The sequence below is a fragment of the Scyliorhinus torazame genome, chromosome 11 (genome assembly GCF_047496885.1).
Source record: "Scyliorhinus torazame isolate Kashiwa2021f chromosome 11, sScyTor2.1, whole genome shotgun sequence".
Taxonomy (NCBI): Eukaryota; Metazoa; Chordata; class Chondrichthyes; order Carcharhiniformes; family Scyliorhinidae; genus Scyliorhinus; species Scyliorhinus torazame.
Window position 1 is genome coordinate 228,562,207 of NC_092717.1, and position 23,285 is coordinate 228,585,491.

The 23,285-nt window shown below is 47.6% G+C and overlaps 1 protein-coding gene across 2 annotated transcripts in view; it reads left to right on the forward strand.

Moving 5' to 3' along the window:
• The first annotated feature begins 22,144 nt into the window (after positions 1–22,144).
• Positions 22,145–23,285, forward strand: part of LOC140385828 (inositol monophosphatase 2-like) — a 58,693-nt gene continuing 57,552 nt past the window's right edge. For both annotated transcript variants that reach the window (XM_072468392.1, XM_072468394.1), the window contains exon 1: positions 22,145–22,321. In XM_072468392.1, coding sequence (XP_072324493.1) covers positions 22,235–22,321 — 87 coding nt within the window. In that variant the 5' untranslated portion in view covers positions 22,145–22,234. The remainder of the gene's footprint in view (positions 22,322–23,285) is intronic.

A 23,285-nucleotide genomic window follows, 5' to 3' on the forward strand; every position in this document is an offset into this window, starting at 1 on the left:
CCCACTGCAATGCAGGTCGTATAGGCCGATCTCGCTCCTCAACGTAGATGCTAAGTTTCTGGCAAAAGTGTTAGCTACGAGGATTGAGGACTGTGTCCCGGGGGTGATTCGCGAGGACCAGACGGGATTTGTAAAGGGCAGGCAGTTAAATACCAATGTGCGGAGGCTACTGAATGTGATTATGATGCCATCGGTGGAGGGAGAGGCGGAGATAATGGCAGCTATGGACGCGGAGAAGGCCTTTGACCGAGTAGAGTGGGAGTATCTCTGGGAAGTGTTGAGGAGGTTTGGGTTCAGGGGAGGGTTTATTAGTTGGGTTAAGCTTCTGTATAGAGCCCCGGTGGCGAGTGTGGTCACGAACCGGCGGAGGTCAGAGTATTTCCGGGTGTATCGAGGGACGAGGCAGGGGTGCCCCCTGTCCCCCCTGCTGTTTGCATTAGCAATTGAACCTTTGGCCATGGCGTTAAGGGAGTCGGGGAAATGGAGGGGGGTGGTCCGAGGGGGAGAGGAGCATCGAGTGTCGCTGTACGCAGACGACCTGTTGCTCTATGTGGCGGATCCAGTGGAGGGGATGGTGGAGGTCATGCAGATCCTAAGGGAGTTTGGGGACTTCTCGGGCTATAAGCTCAATGTGGGAAAGAGTGAGCTCTTTGTGGTGCATCCGGGGGATCAGGGAAGAGGGATAGATGACCTACCGTTGAGGAGGGCGGAGAGGAGCTTTCGATACTTGGGGATCCAGGTAGCTAGGAGCTGGGGGGCACTGCACAAACTTAATTTGACGCGGCTGGTGGAACAGATGGAGGAGGACTTTAAAAGGTGGGACATGTTGCCACTCTCGCTAGCGGGCAGGGTACAGTCGATTAAAATGGTGGTCCTCCCGAGGTTTCTTTTTGTATTCCAATGCCTCCCAATTGTGATTACCAAGGCCAGTTTTAAGAGGATAAGCAGGAGCATTATGGGATTTGTGTGGGCGAGCAAGACCCCGAGGGTAAGGAGGGGGTTCCTGGAGCGTAGTAGAGATAGAGGAGGGCTGGCGTTGCCGAATCTGGGTGGCTACTACTGGGCAGCCAACGTGGCGATGATCCGAAAGTGGGTGATGGAGGGAGAGGGGACGGCATGGAAGAGGTTGGAGATGGCGTCCTGCAAAGGAACGGGCCTGGGGGCGCTGGTGACAGCACCGCTGCCGCTCTCGCCGACAAGGTACACCACGAGTACGGTGGTGGCGGCAACGCTAAAGATCTGGGGGCAGTGGAGACGACCGACATAGGGACGCGATGGGAGCCTCGGTGTGGTCCCCAATCAGTGATAACCATCGGTTTGTCCCAGGAAGGATGGACGGGGGGTTTCAGAGCTGGTATAGGGCAGGGATTAGAAGAATGGGGACCTGTTCATCGATGGGACGTTTGCGAGCTTAGGGGCGCTGGAGGAGAAATTTGGACTACCCCCGGGAAATGCCTTCAGGTATATGCAAGTGAGGGCGTTTGTGAGGCGGCAGGTGAGGGAATTCCCGCTGCTCCCGGCACAGGGGATTCATGACAGGGTGATTTTGGGCGTATGGGTCGGAGAGGGCAAGGTGTCGGCGATATACCAGGAGATGAAAGAAGAGGGGGAGGCTTTGGTAGAGGAGCTGAAGGGTCAATGGGAAGAGGAGCTGGGGGAGGAGATTGAGGAGGGGCTATGGGCTGATGCCCTAAGTAGGGTTAATTCCTCTTCCTCGTGTGCCAGGCTTAGCCTGATACAATTTAAGGTTGTTCACAGAGCGCATATGACGGGGGCGAGGCTGAGTAGGTTCTTTGGGGTGGAGGACAGATGTGAGAGGTGCTCAGGAAGCCCGGCGAACCATGTCCATGTGTTTTGGTCATGCCCGGCACTGGATGGGTTCTGGAGGGGAGTTGCGAGAACAGTATCTAAGGTGGTGAAAGTCCAGGTCAAGCCAAGCTGGGGGCTAGCACTATTTGGAGTAACGGACGAGCCGGGAGTGCAGGAGGCGAAAGAGGCCGGCATTCTGGCCTTTGCGTCCCTGGTAGCCCGGCGAAGGATCTTGTTCATGTGGAAGGATGCGAAGCCCCCCAGTGTGGAAGCCTGGATAAATGATATGGCAGGGTTTCTCAAGTTGGAGAGGATAAAGTTTGCCCTGAGAGGGTCTGTGCAGGGGTTCTCCAGGCGGTGGCAACCGTTCCTAGACTATCTCACGGAGCGTTAGATGGAGTTCGGTCGACAGCAGCAGCAACCCGGGGGGGGGCGCGGGACGGAGAGGAGGGTGGGGGGGGGGGACATCTCTTTCTGGGGGGGGGGGGGGGAAGAGGGAGGGATAGGGAAGGGCAGTTCTTCGGGGGGGCATCTGAGCAAGAAAAACATAAACGATCCGGAAAACTGATATGTACGGGAGGAATCCAATGTACAAAGTTCTGTATCATATTGATTTGCCATGTTCATGTCTTGCCATGCGAGTTTTTTCTTCTTTTTTGTTACGGGGGGTGGGGTTTGTTTATATGGTTGAAAATTCTGTTAAAAATTCTTCATAAACATTTTTTTTTTTTTAAATTAAAAAAACACCGGATAGGAGGAAGACTCACCGAGTGTGTCATGTGAATATGCTTAAAAGGTACTTTGAAAAGGAAGGAGGGAAAAAGGAGGTTTTAATGATTCTAACTCAAAGTGACGAACCAAATCCAGATGACTGTGAATTCGACATACCTCAAATTAAATTGGAAAATGAGGATGTTCTTAAAAATTGGGATAAATTGTTGTTACCTTGAGTTACCTTCCAGAGGAAAAACGAACTGACTGAAAGAGTTATTGATATCACATGGGCAAGTTTGTAGTGATAAATTGGGAAGCACTAAAATGGCTCTACATGATGTAGATGTGGGAAATGCTGTTCCAATCAAAAAACATCCATATAGACTTAACCCTTTAAAGTTGGCACAGGTTAACAAAGAGATTGAGAGTATGCTTAAAAATGGCATAATTGAAGCGGGTTGCAGCCAATGGAGCTCACCCATAATGATGTGGACTATAGAAAGAGTTACAAGAACGGACTCTTATCCCATCCCACGTTTGGAGGATAGCATTGAGAAAGTGGGACAATCAGCTTTTATTTCCAAACTGGATTTACTTAAAGGTTACTGGCAGGTACCTTTATCCGAAAGGGCGAAGGAGATTTCAGATTTTGTGACTCCAGGTGGCATATACCAATTCGAAGCTATGCCATTTGGCATGAAAAACACCCCAGCCACATTTCAACGGTTAACTAACAAAGTCGTTTCAGGATTACCCAATTGTGCGGTATACATCGACGATCTGGTAATTTTCAGCCAGACATGGAAAGAACACTTAAAACATCTGATGGAGTTATTCAATCGATTTCAAGAGGCGAGTTTGGTGGTAAACCTAGCCAAAAGTGAATTTGGAAAAGCCCAAGTCACTTTCCTTGGCCATATAATTGGACAGGGTTGAATGGTCCCACGGGATGTGAAAAGGAAAGTTATTGTGGAGTTTCCGATACCCTTGACACGACGGGAAATAATGCGATTTCTTGGTATGAGTGGATTTTACCGGAAATTTGTACCGAATTTTAGCAGTGTGGTCGCTCCACTGACGGACTTGCTCAAGAAGCGTTACAAATTCCAGTGGACAGCGGAGTGTCAACAGGCATTTGACGGCCTGAAGGCTGTGTTAACCACTGTTTTAAAAAGGTTAACTTGAGTTCATAGAATAAACATTGTTTTGCTTTAAAAAATACTTTTCCATTTCTGCTGTACCACACCTTGAGTGGGCCGCGTGCTCCCCATACCACAATCTATTAAAAGTTGTGGGTCAGGTGAACTCCATGATACATTTTGGGGTTCTCTAAACCTTGGCCCATAAAACATACAGTTAGCATTAAACACACAGACCAAGGGGTTTTACATGATTACCAGCCCCCTGATGTACATTTTCTGAAAAGCCTAACGCAGTGGCCTTTCCCCATTGTGCCTTGGTGGCAGCTGCCCCAAGCTTGAGTGTGTCCCTCAGCACGTGGTCTTGGATCTTGAATATTGCCAACACTCGGTCAAGGACAGCTTTTTGCACTGGAAGGTCAACAAGTTTTGAGCAGACCAAAGAGTTGATGATCCTCCAGAAGCAGTTAATGTTTGTCTTGGTGTGTCCCCCATGTCACAGAGCTGCTCGGGATGAACGCCGACAAATACCACTGCTTCTCTCTCCAGTATGTAGTGACACTTAGTGTTTGCGTACTGGTGGCCCACACTCAGCTTGATGCAGCCGCACACAAAGGTGACCATCAGGATGAGGGCAGCACTGGGTACATTTCTCCCTCTCTTATCCAGAGATTTGTGCATGGTGTCCCTTCGGACACGATCATTCTTGGATCCCCAGATTTACAAAGGCACATTCCACAAGGAGGCGCACTACCGTCTCATTACCCTCCGCAGCCGCATCGAAGGCAGCGTGCATGAAGGATGTGATGGGGAGTGCCCTTCTCACCACCAGCCAAGCTAGGTCTTGGTGCTTGTTTGAAAGTTCTGTCGATGAGGCATTCTGCCAGGTGACTCTGACAGTCTGCCCAGGGAACCATCCAACATGATCCACCCTCTCCTTTTCCCTAAGGGCCTTGAGGGCATTACGTGCAGGCCACTGCTTGATTGCCTTGTGGTCAAGGGTATTTTTCTTAACAACCTTTTACACAAGGGACAGGTGGTACAATATAACTACTTGGAGCATTCCGCGGCAATATGGCTAGACACATCCTTCGCAACACCGGGGACAAGTAGAGCATCAGTATGTAGTGACACTTAGTGTTTTGCATACTGGGGGTCCATGCACAGCTTGATGCAGCCGCATATAAAGATGACCATCAGGATGAGGGCAGTATTGGGTACATTTCTCACTCCCTTATCCAGAGATTTGTGCATGGTGCCCCTTCAGACACGATCTATCTTGGATCGGCAGATGAACTTGAAGATGGCTTGGGTGATTGCTGGGATGCAGGACCAGGGTATGTCCCAGACCTGCGGCACAAACAGCAACACGAGAGTACCTCACACCTGATGACTAGGTTTTTGCCTGCATTGGAGAGGAAGTGTTGCTCCCACATGCCCAGTTTCTATCTTTTCTTGCCCATATGCTCCTCCCAGCTTTTGGCGCATGTCCCAGCTGCTCCAACCCATATCCCCAGCACCTTCAGATAATCTGACCTGACGGTGAAGTGGACAGAGAACCAGTCAGCCCAGTTCCCAAAGAACATGGCCTCGCTCTTGCCATGGTTTACCTTGGCTCCCGAGGCATGTTTGAACTAGTCAGAGGTGTTCAAGAGCCTGCGCACCGACACAGGATCTGAACAGAAGACAGTGATGTTCTCCATGTACAGGGAGGCTTTGACCTGCTTGCCTCCGCTGCCTGGGATCACTACTCTTATACCCGAATCCTTCCTGATGGACTCGGCAAAAGGTTCTATGCAACACACAAACAAGACAGAGGAGAGGGGGCAGCCCTGCCTGAACAGATTTGATCTGAAAGCTTTCTGATTCTCACCCATCGATTGAGACTGTGCTACTGATGTTTGTGTAGAGCAGTTGGATCCAATTGCGGTTACCCTGCCTAAACCCCATTTTGGCGAAGACATCCATCATGTAGGTGTGCGATATCCTATCAGGCGTCTTCTCCTGGTCCAGGTTGATAAGGCAGGTGTCCTCTCTCCTGTCTGGCACATGGGCGATCATATCCCTGAGTAGCGCAAAGCTAACAGAGATCTTCCTGCCGGGTACAGCACAGGTCTGGTCAGGGTGGATTACCGACTTCAGAGCAGACTTGACTCGGTTGGCGATGATCTTGGCTAGAATTTTATACTCCACATTCAACAGTGAAATGAGTTGACAATTTCGAATTTCTTCCCTTTCTCCCTTCTGCTTGTAGATGAGGGTGATGATGCCTTTCCTCATGGATTCTGACATGCTGCCATCCAGAAGCATACTCTTGTACACGTCCAGTAGGTCCATCCCACAAAGCCGAATACAACTCAGCTGGTACACCATTTTACTCGGCTCAAAGGACTTGATGGCCTTTGCAACTCATCCTGAGTTAGCGGTTTGTCCAGGTTTTCCCGCTCGCTGTCGTCTAAGACCTCTGTGATGGACAACAGGAAAGACTGGGAAGCAGTGCTGTCTGTTGGCTTCAGATCAGACAGTCCGGCATGAAATAATTTGCTGATAATCAGAATGTCAGACTGCGATGGCTTTTCTGAGCCATCTTCTTCCTTCAGGCTGCTGATCACAGAGGTCTCTCATTCAGCTACATGCTCCCCTCCCTCTGGTTTTCCTGTAGGTGACAGTCGGCCATTAGGAGGCAGTGGTCAGAGAAGAACAGCGGTTTGATGTCAGTGGACCTGACCGTGAACGCACGGGACACAAACGAAAGTCTGTCCTTGGACGGACCCACTCGATCTGCAGGGTTGCTGTAGACGTCGTGTAGTTTGGCACCTTTTACCGTTTCCATCCGGAGTCTGGACATAGCGTCCAGTTTGCTGTTGGCCCTTCCGGATCGTCCAGTTGAAGACACCGTCCAGAATGACCGGCATGGAAGTGACCAACAGCAGTGAAGGACTGCCAGCCTCCCACCCTTTATGGCCGGGGCGTACACGTTGATGAGTCTGAGAGGATCGTTTTTGTCTGTGGCGTCAGCTACGAGGAGGTGTCCGGCCACCACCTCCTTAACTGCGGTGCCTCCCCACAGCAGAATACCCAGCCCCGAGGAATGGCAATCCTGACCAGATGGATGACCCGTGGGACCACCAGTTTGACCAGCATCTGAGGTGTGGAATCCCACACTCCTCCTGGAACAGTAACCCACACTCCTCCTGGAACAGTAACCCACACTCCTCCTGGAACAGTAACCCACACTCCTCCTGGAACAGTAACCCACACTCCTCCTGGAACGCTTTAACGTTGACCAGGTAACTAAGCCACACACTGTGAAAAATCTTTAATGCTTCGCACCTTAATAGATGCAATTTGAAAACTAATTTTTTAAAAGTAGAGTTACCAGTCTCAGAGTCCAGAGCCTGTACACCTGCAGGTTCAGGTTGTTGGGTGTGGCCCTTCGTACCGGTGGTGCTGGCAAACTGTTTCAGGATAGCTGAGAAAACAGGCCTGGTCCATATCGGGCTCGTAGCCTCGACTGGATGACACTATGGGGGGTTTGTAGCCACTCAGTTATGCTGGAGGTGGAGGCCCATCTTCGCCTCTTATTTTTCTACTCCCGGATTTTTAAAACATTTTTTTTATTTTTTTAAATTAATTCATGGATGTGAGCATCGCTGGCTGTGCAGCATTTATTGCCCATCCTTAATTGCCCTTGAGAGGGCAGTTAAGAGTCAACCGCATCACTGTGGGTCTGGAGCCACATGTAGACAAGACCAGGTAAGGATGGCAGATTTCCTTCCCTAAAGGACATTAGCGAACCAGGTGGGTTTTTACAACAATCGGCAATGGTTTCATGGTCATCATTTAATTCCAGATTTCTATTGAATTCAAATTTCACCATCTGCAGTGGCAGGATTCAAACCCAGGATCCCAGAGCATTACTCTGGTCTCTGGTTAACTAGTCCAGTGACAATACCACTACGCCACAGCCTCTCCTTTTTCGGGAGCTGGTCTGTGATTTTACTTTTATTGTCTGGGGTGCTTTGGTCACATTGATGCTCGCATCGACCAGCAGTTGATGTTCCTGGGACTTTTCGTCAACTTCATCGTCCCTGGTCTGGGGATTCTGCCACTCCCTCTCCACCTCAGTACTTGGCTTCTTAATTTGTGGATAACGGCCAGCTTGTCCTTCCTCATCTGAGGAGGCATGGCATTGGAGGTGCCCCCAATGTCACCCAGTTGCCGCTTTTCACCAGCAAACCATTCTTCAGTTTCTTTTGCTTTGTCCGCTTTAGTTTTTCTCTGGTCATCAGTGCCCTTCATTTACTCTCCCTCCTCTTCCATGGAATCTTCCTTTTCCGATGGGGGTGGACTGTGTTTTCCATGTGTACTGGGGACTCCGCCTTTTGTTGAGGGTCCTTGTGTTTGTTCCCAACATCTTGTGCTGTGGTGTCTTTGTCATTGGAGGGTACATGAGCCTCCTGTGTGGTGATCTTTTTCACTCCGCCGCTGATGATTTGTGCATAGGTACCATCCTGTTTTGGGCAGGCCCTGTAAAGATGGCCAGCCTCCTCACATAGATTGCAGAATTTGGCTTTGATGCAGTCCTTCATCATGTGTCCCTCCTGCATGTAGCTTTTACAGAAGGTGACGCTGCAGTTGGCAGCAACATGTCCAGTTTTGCCACAGGTGCGACACACTCATGGCTGCCCCACATAATAAAGGTAGCCTCAACTTCCTCCAACTGGAGGGGGCTGCAGGGCCTCTCATTCACTCGTCCAAACACTGAAAGTGTCTTTCACTTCAGCGCTGTTTCCTTTCAGTTTGACGTACCTGATGAGGAACGTGAGCACATCCAGCACAGGGATGTGGGGATTGTACAGTTTTGCTGCGAAGGTAGAGTGAACAGACGCTCCGCAATCAGGATGGACAGGGGGCCTTGCTCGCCTTTTTCCTTGAACATCTTCAGAAGCTTGAAGCATCCCACAACGCTTTTGAAGGTGACGTCAAAGTATCCATTGTTGGGGAAGTCTTGCAAGCAGAAGATATCTGCCGCTTCAAACCCACAGCACTTGAACAGCACCCGCTTCACAAAATAGGTTTGATCTACAGGCGAGTCTCCTCACAATTTCCTCACTGTTACTCGGACAGTGTTCCGCACTCCTTGGCCAGGTGCTGGAAAAGCAGCTGCAGCCATAGCTCAAATGCTGAGAGTCATGTTGTACTGGCATCAGGCCGAAGTCAGAGGCTTAAAGGTAGTTTGAGACACTTGATGGATTAAAATGTATAAAGATTATGTATTATAAAGGCTGGCTGTGCTTCAAGTTGCTGAGACACTTGGACCAGATCTTACTTCAAGATCAGGGTTACTGAGCATAGCGAGAATGGAAATTGCAGAAGCATTGGCCATAATTTTCCAATCTTTCTTAGACTCAAAGAGAATTGCAAATATGCCATTGTTCAAAAAAGGGCATAACGATAAGTCCAGCAACTTCAAGTTGTGACTAATCAAGGAGATTGAATAAAGGCAGGGAGCCAGTTCATCACTGACCAGCTGGAAGCATAACCCTTTGGAGTATTCCACCTGGAACCATAACAAATTTCGGGACCCCACCCAAGGACGAGTCATACCAATATGAGGGGAAACCTTTTTATGTAGTGACCTGGCATGCACAGCCTGAAAACGTGATGGGGGCAGATTCAATCATTGCTTTCAAAAGAAGACTGGATCATTATCTGAAGAGGAAAGGTTTGTAGAACTACGGGGAAATGTTGGGGGAGTTGGACAAGGTGGTTTGTTCTTGCAGAGAGTCAGCATGGGCACTTTGGGCCACATGGCCTGCTCCTGTTCTGTCATCATTCTACGAAGTTATGGTCATTCACTCCAATTAGTCTATTGGTTAGGGTTGCCGCGACTCCAGGATTGTCCTACAGTCTCGAGGAATTAAAGGTTAACCACCAGGTGAGTGCTGCAAACTTCACAAGTGAACAAAAATCATTGAAGTATTAAAATAAAAATTCTATGAGCACTTTTTCTATTCCCTATAAAAATATCAGGGATGGGAGGAAAAGAGAGTTGAGACTCGTGAAATTGAATAATGAATGGTCTTGTTTATTTTCCAATTGGTGCAGGAAGGTGATTTGTTCTGAGAGTATATGTCTTTTCAACCATTACCAGTCGTGTAGGATCTGGTCGTTAAAGATAGGAGGTCATGCAGCAAAACCTCCTCAACTGCATCCAATCAAACGCAGCTATCCTAATGTCAGTCAGCCTGCTAGCTCTGCGTGTTCGTGCGTGTTCTCAGACTTCTGTATCTCCTGCCCGATGGAAGAAGTTGGAAGAGTGAGTAAGCCGGGTGGGAGGGATCTTTGATTATGCTGTCCGCTTTCCCCAGGCAGCGGGAGGTGTAGATGGGTCGGGTGTTTCGTGGTCCGGGTCGGGTCCAAATTGAGGTTGGGGCATCACTTCCAGTTTGGGCCTCATCTACTTCCAGGTCGGGTCGGGTCATCTTGGGTGCAGCCAGGGCAGGTCGAGTCGGGTCCAAAGGTCTCCACCGGCCTCGTAGGATGTTCAAACCTGCAAGGTAAGATAAAAAACAAAGGTTAGTAATAATGTTAGTCTTAAAATTAAATTTTTAAAAATTAGAACGATTATAAGATAAGTGAAAAGAGGATCTGTTCGGGAGAGATCGCAGAGAGTCGCCACGCTCCAGCGCCATCTTGCTGTCCTATTGTAAGATGCCATTTATGTGAATTGCTCGGGAAATGATAGAGTGAGATTCTTGAGCAAATTGTCAGAGGGAGTGACAAGGTATTGGAGATGCTGGCAGGCTTAAAAGTGGACAAGTCTCCAGGTCCAGATGAATTGCATCCCAGGCTGCTGTGGGAAGCGAGGGAGGAGATTGCAGGGGCTCTGACCCAAATTTTTAATTCCTCTCTGGCCACGGGGAAGGTACCAGAGGACTGGAGAACAGTTAATGTGGTCCCACTATTTAAGACAGGTTGGAGAGATAAGCCGCAAAACTACAGACCAGTGAGTCCCTTGTCAGTGATAGGGAAACTATTGAAGAAAATTCTGAAGGAGAGAATCTATCTCAACTTGGAGAGGCAAGGTTTGATCAGCGATAGCATGGCTTTGTCAGAGGAAGGTCAAGCCTAACAAATTTGTTTGAACTTTTGATCATGTGACCAGGTGTGTAGATGAGGGTAGTGCAGTTGATATAGTTTACATGGATTTCGGCAAAGCCTTTGATAAGGTCCCACATGGGTGGCTTATAAAGAAGGCAAATACACATGGCTTACAGGGTAACTTGATAAGATGAATTCAAAATTGGCTTAGCTGTAGGAGTCAGAGGGTGATGACAGACAGCTGCTTTAGTCACTGGAAGCCAGTGACCAGTGGTGTACCACAGGGATCTGTGCTGTGTTCCCTATTGTTTGACATTTATATAAATTACATAGATGACTATGTGGGGGATAGGATCAGTAGGTTTGTGGATGACACAAAGATTGGCCGGGTGGTTAATAGTGAGATTGAGTGTCTTGGGTTACAGGAAAATAACCCTGGTGGTCAAATGGGCAGAAAGGTAGTAGATGGAATTTAACCCTGAAAAGTGTGAGGTGAAGGAGTAATGTGACAAGGAAGTAGTCAATGAATGGCATGACACTGGGAAATTCTGAGAATCAAAGGGACCTTGGCGTGTTTGTCCATAGATCTCTGAAGGAAGAAGGGTAGGTTAATAGGGTGGTGAAAAAGGCATATGGAACACTTGCCTTTGTCAATCAAAGTATCGATTACAAAAGCAAGGAGATCATGTTGGAATTTTATAGAACTGAGGTGAGGCCACATCTGGAGTACTGTGTGCAATTCTGATCGCCACATTAAAGGAAGGATGTGAGTGCCCTGGAGGGGGTGCAGAGGCGATTCACCAGGATGTTGCCTGGGATGGAACATTTAAGTAATGAAGTGAGGTTGGATAGGTTTGGGCTGTTTTCGCTGGAGCAGAGAAGACTGAGGGGTGACCTGATCGAGGTGTACAAGTTATGAGGGGCATGGACAGGGTGGATAGAGAGCAGCTGTTCCCCTTAGTTGAAGGGTCAGTTGCGAGGGAATACAAGTTCAAGGTGAGGGGCAGGAGGTCTAGGGGGGATTTGAGGAAAAACATTTTTACCCAGAGGGTGGTGACGGTCTGGAATGCACTGCCTGGGAGGGTGGTAGAGGTGAGTAAAAGGTACCTGGATGAGCCCTTGGCACATCATAACATTCAAGGCTATGGACCAAGTGTTGGCAAATGGAATTAGGTAGGCAGGTCAGATGTCTTTCATGCATTGGTGTAGATTTGATGGGCTGAAAGGCCTCTTCTGTGCTGTATTATTCTGTGATCTGTGATTCTGTGAAATATTTTAAGTATTATAATGATAAAACTCAATGACTATGTAGAATTACAGAGAAGCTACAGCACTAGGATTAGGCCATCCAGCCCAACTGTACTCATTATGCTCCACACAACTCTCCTTACATGCTACTTCTTCCCACCCAATCGAGTCCTCCATTTATTCCTTTCCCTTAGATACGATCAGCGGGATTCTCCGCCAGCGGGATTCTCTGTTGCGCCGGCAGCGCACCCACGCCCATAGGTTTCCCGGCTGCGTGGGGTGGCCACAATGGAAAATCCCATTGACGGGTGGTGGGAACGCAGAATCCCGCTGCTGGCAAGGGCACGTCGCCCAGGAAAACACGGCTGGTGGACCGGAGAATCCCACTCAATATTTACAAATAGAGATGCGTGACACCCAAGTGCGATGCCTGTTATGTGATGGAGGAATGTCATATACAAGGGGCAGTATTTTCCCATTGGAGGTGGCATTCAGGAGACAGGTTGCAATATCACCTCTGTCTCTAGCCTGTCATGAAGAGCAATTTCCACAGGCTCAGGGTCTTAATGACCCTGGAGATGGGTCTGCTGCCCAATTAGGGGGTGGGAAGCAAGAATAGAAGTGAGACACCAGGGGAAGGGATCATATTCAGGGCTCAAATGGGCGATCATTGCTGTGGCTGCCACCTGTGCAAAATATGGAGAGACTGGTTCTTGTCAAAGTAGCCAAAGAAAAGTACATATGGACCTCGCATGGCATTTCTCCTAACAAGTTTTACAAGAGGTTTACAAGAATGAGCCCAGGAATGAGGAACTTCAGTTATGAGGATAGATTGGAGAGATTGGGACTGTTCTCCTTGGAGAGAAGAAGGCTAAGAGGAGATTTGATAGAGATGTTCAAAATCATGAGGGAGATGGTCAGGGTAGAGAGGGAGAAACTGTGCCCTCGCGTAAACCGTTCAAGAATGAGAGGGCACAGATTTAAAGGCAAAAGAAGCAAATGTGATGTGAGAAATAACATTTTCATTCAGCGAATGGTTGGAATGTACTGCCTGGAAGTGTAGAGGCAAGTTCAATTGAGGCATTCAAGAGGGCATTAGATGATTATTTGAATCGAGACAATGAGGAGGGGTACGGGGAAAAGGTAGGGGAACCGCACTAAGTCATGATGCCCGTTTGGAGAGCTGGTGCTGACACAATGGGCCAAATGGCCTCCTTCTACACTGTAACAATCCTGTGAAGTTCTCAGCTTGCAGCTTTATAAAATCTGGAGCGCTGTGGCATTGTGGTATTGTTCCTGGACTAGCAATCCGGAGAACCAGAGTACTGCTCTGGGATTCCAGGTTCAAATCCCACCACTGTAGATGGTGAAATTTGAATTCAGTTAAATGGAATTAAAAGTCTTGTGATGACCATGAACCCAATGTCAATTGTTGTAAAAACCCATCTGGTTCACTAATATCTTTTAGGGAACGAAATCTGCCATCCTTACCCGGTCTGCCCGACATATGACTCCAGATCTACACAGCGATGTGGTTGACTGCCCCTCAAAGGCAATTAGGGATAGGCAATAAATGCTGGCACAGCCTGTGACGCCCACGTCCCATGAACGATTAAAATAAAACAAGCTTAATCTCTTTAAGGCCACAAAATAATATTATTATTTGGAGACAGTGTTTCAGGTTACTCGAACCGTAATTGCTGTTTGATTGGGTAATGAGAGGCTGATAGTGTATTACCGTACAGGGGCAGTACCTCAATGTCGAATGAAATGCTAAGCCAAGACGTTATCTAGTCTCTCAGCTGGATGTGAAAGCTCCCACATCACTAAAGAGTTGGTGGGGGTGGTGTTTCAATGGTCTGAATGGTGTTTCCATGGTTATTTTGGTCAATATTATCCTTCACCAACATCATTCCAAAAAGAAAATCTTCTTGCCATTGTGACATTGCTGTTTTCAGGGTGTTGCTGTGCGTTATTTGCTACATTCTCTCAATTACAGCAGTGACTACACTCCAAAGGTAATTCACTAGCTGTAGCACGCTTGGTATGTCCTCAAGGTCATGAAAGGCACCAGATCAATATGAGTCTTTCCTTTTATTTTTGCAATGTGCTTGTCATTATCAGACTGCTAATTTACAATTCTAACCAAGTGTAACATCTGGGTCTAATGTCTGAGATTGTGAGCACTAGAACTTTTAACATATTACTAGCTAATAGCCTGTGATGATGCTCATGATGGAATCAGATGATGCTTTTGTAAGGAACAGTGTTAAAAGGGAGTGCACATCTCCTAGGGAAGCATCTTCAGAGACATCTCTGTAAAATTGGAGAAGGCCATTCAACTCCTCACGGTTTGTTCCCACATATAGCTCTATGTGACTGTAATAATTCTTTCAGGTCACTCTAATTTTCCTCTGGAAGGTAACTCAGTAATTTATCCAAATTTCTAGTTACTTCCTCATTGTCCAATCTAATTTGAGGAATGTCAAATTCAGAATCATCTGGATTTATCTCTTTTCTCGAAGTTATAACTATTGACTCATCCTCCTGCTTTCCTTCATAGAATCCCTGCAGTGCAGAAGGAGACCATTCAGCCGATCGAGTCTGCAACGATCCTCCGAAAGAGTACTCAACTCAGGTCCACAGCCCCATCCACCCTGCCCTACCCGTGTAACCCAATCTGCACATCCAATTTTAGCATGACCAATAAGGCCCACTAAATCTTGCTTTTAATGGTTCACCGACCACTGGTAATAACACTTGCCCCCACTAACAAAGCTACAAATTTTTGATTTCTTAATCCGCCTCTTTTTTCATTACAATTTTAAATGCTTTCCAGCCAACTCAACAGCCCGATTTAATCCCTCTCTAAAGTTTTTGTAAAAATAAATTTAGTGTACCCAATTCATCTTTTCCAATTAAGGGGCAATTTAGCGTGGCCAATCCACCTACACTGCACATCTTTGGGTTGTGGGGGCGAAACCCACGCAAACACGGGGAGAATGTGCAAACTCCACACGGACAGTGACCCAGAGCCGGGATCGAACCTGGGACCTCGGCGCCGTGAGACTACAGGGCTAACCCAATGCGCCACCGTGCTGCCCACCCTCTCTAAAGTTTGACACATAGTCCAAACATTTAGTCTCAGAACACGTACTCATCAATTTCTCCTTAATAAAATTAAATGGTCCACTTACCCCATGACCAAAAATCAATTTGAATGGACTGAATTTAGTTGATTCATTAGGTGCATCCCTAATTGCAAATAGTGCAAATGGATTTTTTTATCCCAATCCTCTGGATAATCCTGACTGTAGGTTCCCAACATGACTTGAAGTTTGATGCTCTCTTTCTATTTTTTTTTTTCATAAAATATCAATAACAAAATGAGAAAGAAAAAAGAACCCAACAGGGTTAAGTACAAAACACAATCTAAAAAAGCAACCCCCAAACCCCTCCCCCCCTGTATCTAAATAATAAATTAACATTAGCCAGAGGAAATGGGCGAGGTACTAAATGAATACTTTGCATCAGTATTCACCAAAGAGAAGAAATTGGTAGATGTTGAGTCTGGAGAAGGGTGTGTAGATAGCCTGGGTCACATTGAGATCCAAAAAGACGAGGTGTTGGGTGTCTTAAAAAATATTAAGGTAGATAAGTCCCCAGGGCCTGATGGGATCTACCCCAGAATACTGAAGGAGGCTGGAGAGGAAATTGCTGAGGCCTTGACAGAAATCTTTGGATCCTCACTGTCTTCAGGGGATGTCCCGGAGGACTGGAGAATAGCCAATGTTGTTCCTCTGTTTAAGAAGGGTAGCAAGGATAATCCAGGGAACTACAGGCCGGTGAGCCTTACTTCAGTGGTAGGGAAATTACTGGAGAGAATTCTTCGAGACAGGATCTACTCCCATTTGGAAGCAAATGGACGTATTAGTGAGAGGCAGCATGGTTTTGTGAAGGGGAGGTCGTGTCTCACTAACTTGATAGAGTTTTTCGAGGAGGTCACTAAGATGATTGATGCAGGTAGGGCAGTGGATGTTGTCTATATGGACTTCAGTAAGGCCTTTGGCAAGGTCCCTCATGGTAGACTAGTACAAAAGGTGAAGTCACACGGGATCAGGGGTGAGCTGGCAAGGTGGATACAGAACTGGCTAGGTCATAGAAGGCAGAGAGTAGCAATGGAAGGATGCTTTTCTAATTGGAGGGCTGTGACCAGTGGTGTTCCACAGGGATCAGTGCTGGGACCTTTGCTGTTTGTAGTATATATAAATGATTTGGAGGAAAATGTAACTGGTCTGATTAGTAAGTTTGCAGACGACACAAAGGTTGGTGGAATTGCGGATAGCGATGAGGACTGTCAGAGGATACAGCAGGATTTAGATTGTTTGGAGACTTGGGCGGAGAGATGGCAGATGGAGTTTAATCCGGACAAATGTGAGGTAATGCATTTTGGAAGGTCTAATGCAGGTAGGGAATATACAGTGAATGGTAGAACCCTCAAGAGTATTGGAAGTCAAAGAGATCTAGGAGTACAGGGCCACAGGTCATTGAAAGGGGCAACACAGGTGGAGAAGGTAGTCAAGAAGGCATACGGCATGCTTGCCTTCATTGGCTGGGGCATTGAGTATAAGAATTGGCAAGTCATGTTGCAGCTGTATAGAACCTTAGTTAGGCCACACTTGGAGTATAGTGTTCAATTCTGGTCGCCACACTACCAGAAGGATGTGGAGGCTTTAGAGAGGGTGCAGAAGAGATTTACCAGAATGTTGCCTGGTATGGAGGGCATTAGCTATGAGGAGCGGTTGAATAAACTCGGTTTGTTCTCACTGGAACGAAGGAGGTTGAGGGGAGACCTGATAGAGGTCTACAAAATTATGAGGGGCAGAGACAGAGTGGATAGTCAGAGGCTTTTCCCCAGGGTATAGGGGTCAATTACTAGGGGGCATAGGTTTGAGGTGAGAGGAGCAAGGTTTAGAGTAGATGAACGAGGCAAGTTTTTTACGCAGAGGGTAATGGGTGCCTGGAATTCGCTACCGGAGGAGGTGGTGGAAGCAGGGACGATCGTGACATTTAAGGGGCATCTTGACAAATACATGAATAGGATGGGAATAGAGGGATACGGACCCAGGAAGTGTAGAAGATTGTAGTTTAGTCGGGCAGCATGGTCGGCACGGGCTTGGAGGGCCGAAGGGCCTGTTCCTGTGCTGTACATTTCTTTGTTCTTTGTTTGTTTATTAACACCCCGACTTAAGACAACAGGTGTATACACCCCCTCAGACCCCCCAGTGTAAATAATACAAACAAAAATAAAGTAAACCCCCCCCCCCCCACCCCCCGAGCTGCTGCTGCTATTGACCAATGTCTATCGTTCTGCCAGAAAGTCTAAGAACGGTTGCCACCGCCTAAAGAACCCTTGTACCGACCCTCTCAAGGTGAATTTCACCCTCTCCAATTTAATTAACCCTGCCATATCGCTGATCCAGGATTCCACGCTTGGGGGCCTCGTATCTTTCCACTGAAGGAGAATCCTTCGCCGGGCTACCAGGGATGCAAAGGCCAGAATTCCGGCCTCTTTCGCCTCCTGCACTCCCGGCTCCTCTGCCACCCCAAATATTGCGAGCCTCCAGCCCGGTTTGACCCTGGATCCTACCACCCTCGACACCGTCCTCGCTACGCCCTTCCAAAATTCCTCCCGCGCTGGGTATGCCCAGAACATATGGGTGTGATTTGCTGGGCTCCCTGAGCACCTTACACACCTGTCCTCACCCCCAAAGAACCTGCTCATCCTTGTCCCGGTCATGTGTGCCCTGTGCAGCACCTTAAACTGTATGAGGCTGAGCCTCGCGCATGAAGAGGAAGAGTTCACCCTCCCTAGGGCATCTGCCCACGTCCCCTCTTCGATCTCCTCTCCCAACTCCTCCTCCCACTTACCTTTCAACTCCACCACCGAGGCCTCCTCCTCCTGCATCACCTGGTAAGTTTCCGAGATCTTCCCCACTCCCACCCACCCCCCCGAGAGCGATGCTCTCTTTCTAATGCTCCCTGTTATTCTGGATGAAGCGCAGTTGAGTTAAATTGATTTATTCCTAAGCTATTCATAACTTCTCTCAATATAAACTTTGATCTTGATCTGATTGGACTTCCTTTGGTAGTCCGTATCTGGTAACAAATTTAGTTAACTCCTCTACAATCCTCTTAGCTCTCATATCTGGGAATCTAGTCGACACAGCCATTATAGTTAACAAATACTGATTCTCAGTTTTTGTCCCACAATCAATTATGACCCGAGTAAAAGGTTCCACAGATACAAGAATGGGTATTAAGAGTGGTGATTTGATTATCACTTGAGGTTTTCTTATCACCTGACACGTGTGATATATACGACAAAATTAAACCACATCCTTATGCAGACCAGGCCAATCAAAATGTTTTTTGAATTTTCCTCACTCCTAAATGCCCACACCTGGAATCTCAAGCGCTACTCACAAAACCTCCTTTCTATAACCCAGAACCTTGGCCTTTATCCTCTTTCCCCATTTTGTTGAGGCCCACCAGCATGGTGGCCAGCGCTTCCATCACTGCCACCCTGACTGCTGCCTTGAATTCAGTCTTTATCTCCTCTTTCACCTTTTTCAGTTCCCTTGAGAGGAACATCTCCCATTCATTCTCTGACTTGTTTTGTTGTTGGGGGGGAGCTTGTTTTACATGTCGCTGGTCCCCCCCCCCCCACCGTCTCGTGGGCCCGCTGACCTGCTCGTTCGTGCACCTGTCCTTTAGCGCGATTTCTGATGTCTCTGCGGCCTCTGGAGCTGCTGATTCCTGGCACCTCTGTTGATCCTTGTATTGTTGAAGGTGAGTGGATGTTTAAGTCTGGTTTATGTGGGCTAATTTCAGCCAGAAGTGCCTATTTTCTTGTCATTCGGAGGAGAGCAACCTGATGTGCGACTGCTCAGCACATCCTTGTCACCGGAAGCCTGATCTATCACTTTAATTACCTCTGCCTTCCTCATCCCTGCAGGTAAATACAACTGCAACTTGTCCGCCAATTCCAAAAGTTTTGTTTTAAGCACCTTTTGTAAACCACACGGGGTTATTTCTTCAACACCCAGGAAACTCTTTGCCTCTGAAAGAACCATTTTACACGCCACTCCTTAGCAAACTGATGGAGTATCAACACCTGAAACCAGCATCCCTTACATTCACTGGGCGCCATTCTCCACTCCCATGCCGGTTGGGAGAATCGCCTGGGCCGCCAAAATTTCCGGGGACGCCGGTCCGACGCACTCCCGCGATTCTCCCAAGCGGCGGGAACGGCACGGTCGAATTTCGCGGGCCACAGGCCGGAGAATCGCTGGAGACACCCAAAATGGCGATTCTCCAGCACCCCCGCTATTCTGAGGCCCGGATGGGCCGAGCGGCCAGGCCAAATCGGCGGGTTCCCCCCGGCGCCATCCACACCTGGTCGCTGCAGTCGTGGGCGGTGCGTGAACGCTGGGGGGGGGGGGGCGGCCTGTGGGGGGGGTGAGGGGGGATCCTGCACCGGGCTTCACCTGGAATGTGGGGTGGCCCGCGATCGGTGCCCACCGATCGTCGGGCCGTCCTCTCTGAAGGAGGACCCCCTTCCTTCCGCGGCCCCGCAAGATCCGTCCCCCATCTTCTTGCGGGGCGGATTTAGAGAGGACGGCAACCACGCATGCGCGGGTTGGCCTCGTGGATGACGCCCGTTATGCGGCGCCGGCTGCGTCATCTATGCGGCGCTGCTTTTACGTGGGTGACAAGACCTGGCGCATGTAGATGACGCGGCCCTGATCCTGGCCCATTGTCAGGGCCTGAATCGGTCGTGACCGGGGTCGTTCCGCGCCGTCGTGAACCTCGACGGCGTTCACGGCGGCGCGGCCACTTCGAGTGGGAGTGGAGAATCCCGCCCCAGTCTTTAAATTCAATAATCCCAAGAAAAACAAGGATTACACTTTTTAAATGTTGTTAGGTTTCTAAATGAGAATCCAACTACTTTCAATTTATAAAACTGTGAGGAAATGGTACTGTACTACAGGAGTGATAACACTGACCAATAGGTATCATTTATGTTAAAACAAACTTTGATTAATCACATTAGTAACAAGAAAATAGCTTTACAGTTAATAGTTACAACAGTTCTTAAGTGAAAGGAGAAACCTTAACTTATTTCCTAAATCTGCCACTATACTCCAATTAAGCAAAGCAATGTTTTTAAATACCATTCATGAATAAAGTTAACAGCCAGTGTTTTACTTACTTTACTCTGTGCTGAATCTTTGGTGGGAAGACTAAACTGAAACACCTGTGTTCAGATTAAAGTTCTAGGACCTACTAACTCTTCAGATAGACCTGACTCCTCCCATTAACTACATCGTCTGTACCCAAAGCATAAGGCATTATTTTGTCTCTTCTTACGAGATGTCCTTTGATTTTTTTTTAGCCAGGACCAAACACAATATTCCACATAGATTATCTACACTCCATGGGTTTTTAAACCTAAACAGTATTCTATTAGCTAGCTATCTGTAAAGAAGTAAATGCTTCTCAAGGTCTATTTGCAGAATATTTCATCTGAAAATCAATGATTATCTCACTTTTACAACACCTTGATCATCATTCTAGCAGTCATACTGTCTGTATGCAGCTTAGCCCACATTTTAATGACGTTATTGAAAATAAATATAAAATATGTCAATTTCTTCCATTCATCACAGTTTTTAAGAACTCCGCTGATGTAAAAGGCGAGGGTACCCCAAAACTCAGAAGGGTAACGTGGAACACCGGTTCTTAGTGGTGTGTAATTTCGATATAGTATAATGTGAGGAAAGATATGCAAACCAGTGAGGAAAAATGTTGTAATTAATAGATAAAAAAGTATTTATTAACTTAAAAGAACACATAACAGTTTCATGCACTGCAGCGCCCCTAGACGCAAGCAAAATGTCTTAAGTACATTAATGGCTGTACATACATTATATCTCATGAAGTTAACCCCTGTTATGGCAGCACGGTGCACAGTGGTTAGCACTGCGGCCTCACGGCGCTGAGGATCCCAGGTACGATCCCGGCTCTGGGTCACTGTCCGTGTGGAGTTTGCACATTCTCCCCGTGTTTGCGTGGGTTTCGCCCCCACAACCCAAATGATGTGCAGGCTAGGTGGATTGGCCACGCTAAATTGCCCCTTAATTGGAAAAAAATGAATTGAGTATTCTAAATATATAAAGAAAATGTTAACCCCTGTTCCCAGCTATCCACATTCCTCAATTCTGAGAATTGCCCCTTGCCCAAACAACATTCAATATTATATAATTCTATCAGCTAAATCCAGGTACAGTCACCATGGGATGCACTGTAAATTCTATAATTCTATGCCACTCTATCTTAATAACACCTTGGACCAGGCTTTCAGTATTTAGGTATGAATCATATTCAGTATTTAGATATGAATTATATTCTTATCTCACACTTTGAACTCGCCTCTTGTACAGTTTTCACACCTACTCAGAAGATCTGGCAGCATCTGTGGAGAGAGAAAAAGAGTTCATGCTTGGAGTTTGTGTGACTTTTTCAGAGCCTTTATTCACTTAATCCACTTGATCTGCACACAAGCTTTGTTTTGTTCATATGATAATTGCATCAAATGAAGCGTAAATTGACAGATTTTGCCCTTTCATGCACTGCAGCGCCCCTAGACGCAAGCAAAATATCACCACCACTGTCGCTCCATGTCCATGCGTTTTATTTTAGGTTCAGTTTTTGACACCAGGCAGGATTATGTTGAATGCCACCAGACAATCCTTTTGACGAGGGACCAGGGAACTCAAGAGTGTCCTTACTGAAGGATTGTCTGGCATGGATTGACTCAGCAGTGAGCTGAATTGAGCCTGCAGTAGTGCAGGAATACAGCGGCCTTTGCACTTTCTGTTCGAAGTGGCTCTGCCGGACAGATTACTCAGCGATTCCCGCAGATTTTAGTGGCGGTAAAATGCAAAGAGCTCTGTGTGTGTGTTTGGAAAGAGGGCAAACAGCAGAGTGCTGCAGGAGAGGAAGCTGTTAATTGTTCTGACTGAGAACACAGGCTGTTATTGGGATGCACACTAGAGAGCAGCAGAGAGAGAGTGCGTGAGAGTGAGAGAGAGCTGGGTCAGACGTCCAGATATTATCCACTCTAACCAAAGTGTGAGCGGAGGAAAGGGGCGATGGCTGGGTCGGAGGAGAGGAGCAGCCAGCAGCCGCTGGGAGAATGTCTGGACGCGGCAGTGAAGGTGGCGCTGGAAGCCGGCAAGGTGAATGAGCAGATTCCCGAGGTGATACTTATTCAGTGTGAGAGAAGGGGGTGAAGGACAGTCAGAGCTGACTCCCCGCACACACAGACACACACACACACAGCACCAGGCCGATCAGCAGGGCAGGCAGGACAAGACGCCTTGGTTGTTTAATCTGTTTTTATTTTAGTGGCACTTTTGAGGTCCTGCTGCTCTGGGGGCAGGTCCAAAACCACTCTTCCTGCATCAGGCGGGTTGTTCCTGTCTCTTTTTTTAAACACTGAAATGTTAAAAGGTCTACCACGTTGATAAATTAAATAATGTTGGGCGTCTGGCCAATTACCCAGTCGATCGATTGCTTAATGTAAACGAGAACTGGATTGTATCGCAAAAGTATGGGATGTGTAACCAACTGTTAGGCCAAGAAAAGGGAGGGGGGAGTTTGTTAAAGGAAATCGGATTTGTAAAGATTTGGAAATCAGTACTTGGTTTTTCACAATGCTCCTGTGAATCACCTTCAAATGCAGCTTTGTCACATCTGCAGCTGACCCCCAGTGTCTGTGTTTCCCGTAAATGTAATTGCAGATTGTCATTTCAACAGGAAGGAAATGGAATGAGCAGGTTTGAGAGAGAGAAAACATCCTGGGCGCCACAGCCTGAGGTTGAGAGCCCGGTGGGCTCACTGAGGGCTTGGTGAATGTCAGCGAGACCTTGAGATGAAACTGCAGCCTCAGATAGTGTGGGTTTCATTGATGTGCCGCCGGACAGCAGTGACGTTTGGAAAAGGCTGCATTAAATATTGGTAATTGGAGTGTGAGTGCGGAGAGCCAGGTCTCCGCATTATAAAGAGATCAAGGTTGTGGGTGAAAGTGCAAAAACAAACATTTGCAAAGATAACATCAGAACTGAGAGGCTAAAGCTTCAGGGAAGACGGACAGGCCCAGGGAAGGAGGAGGTACAACCTGACCCAGGCCTGCAAGATTAT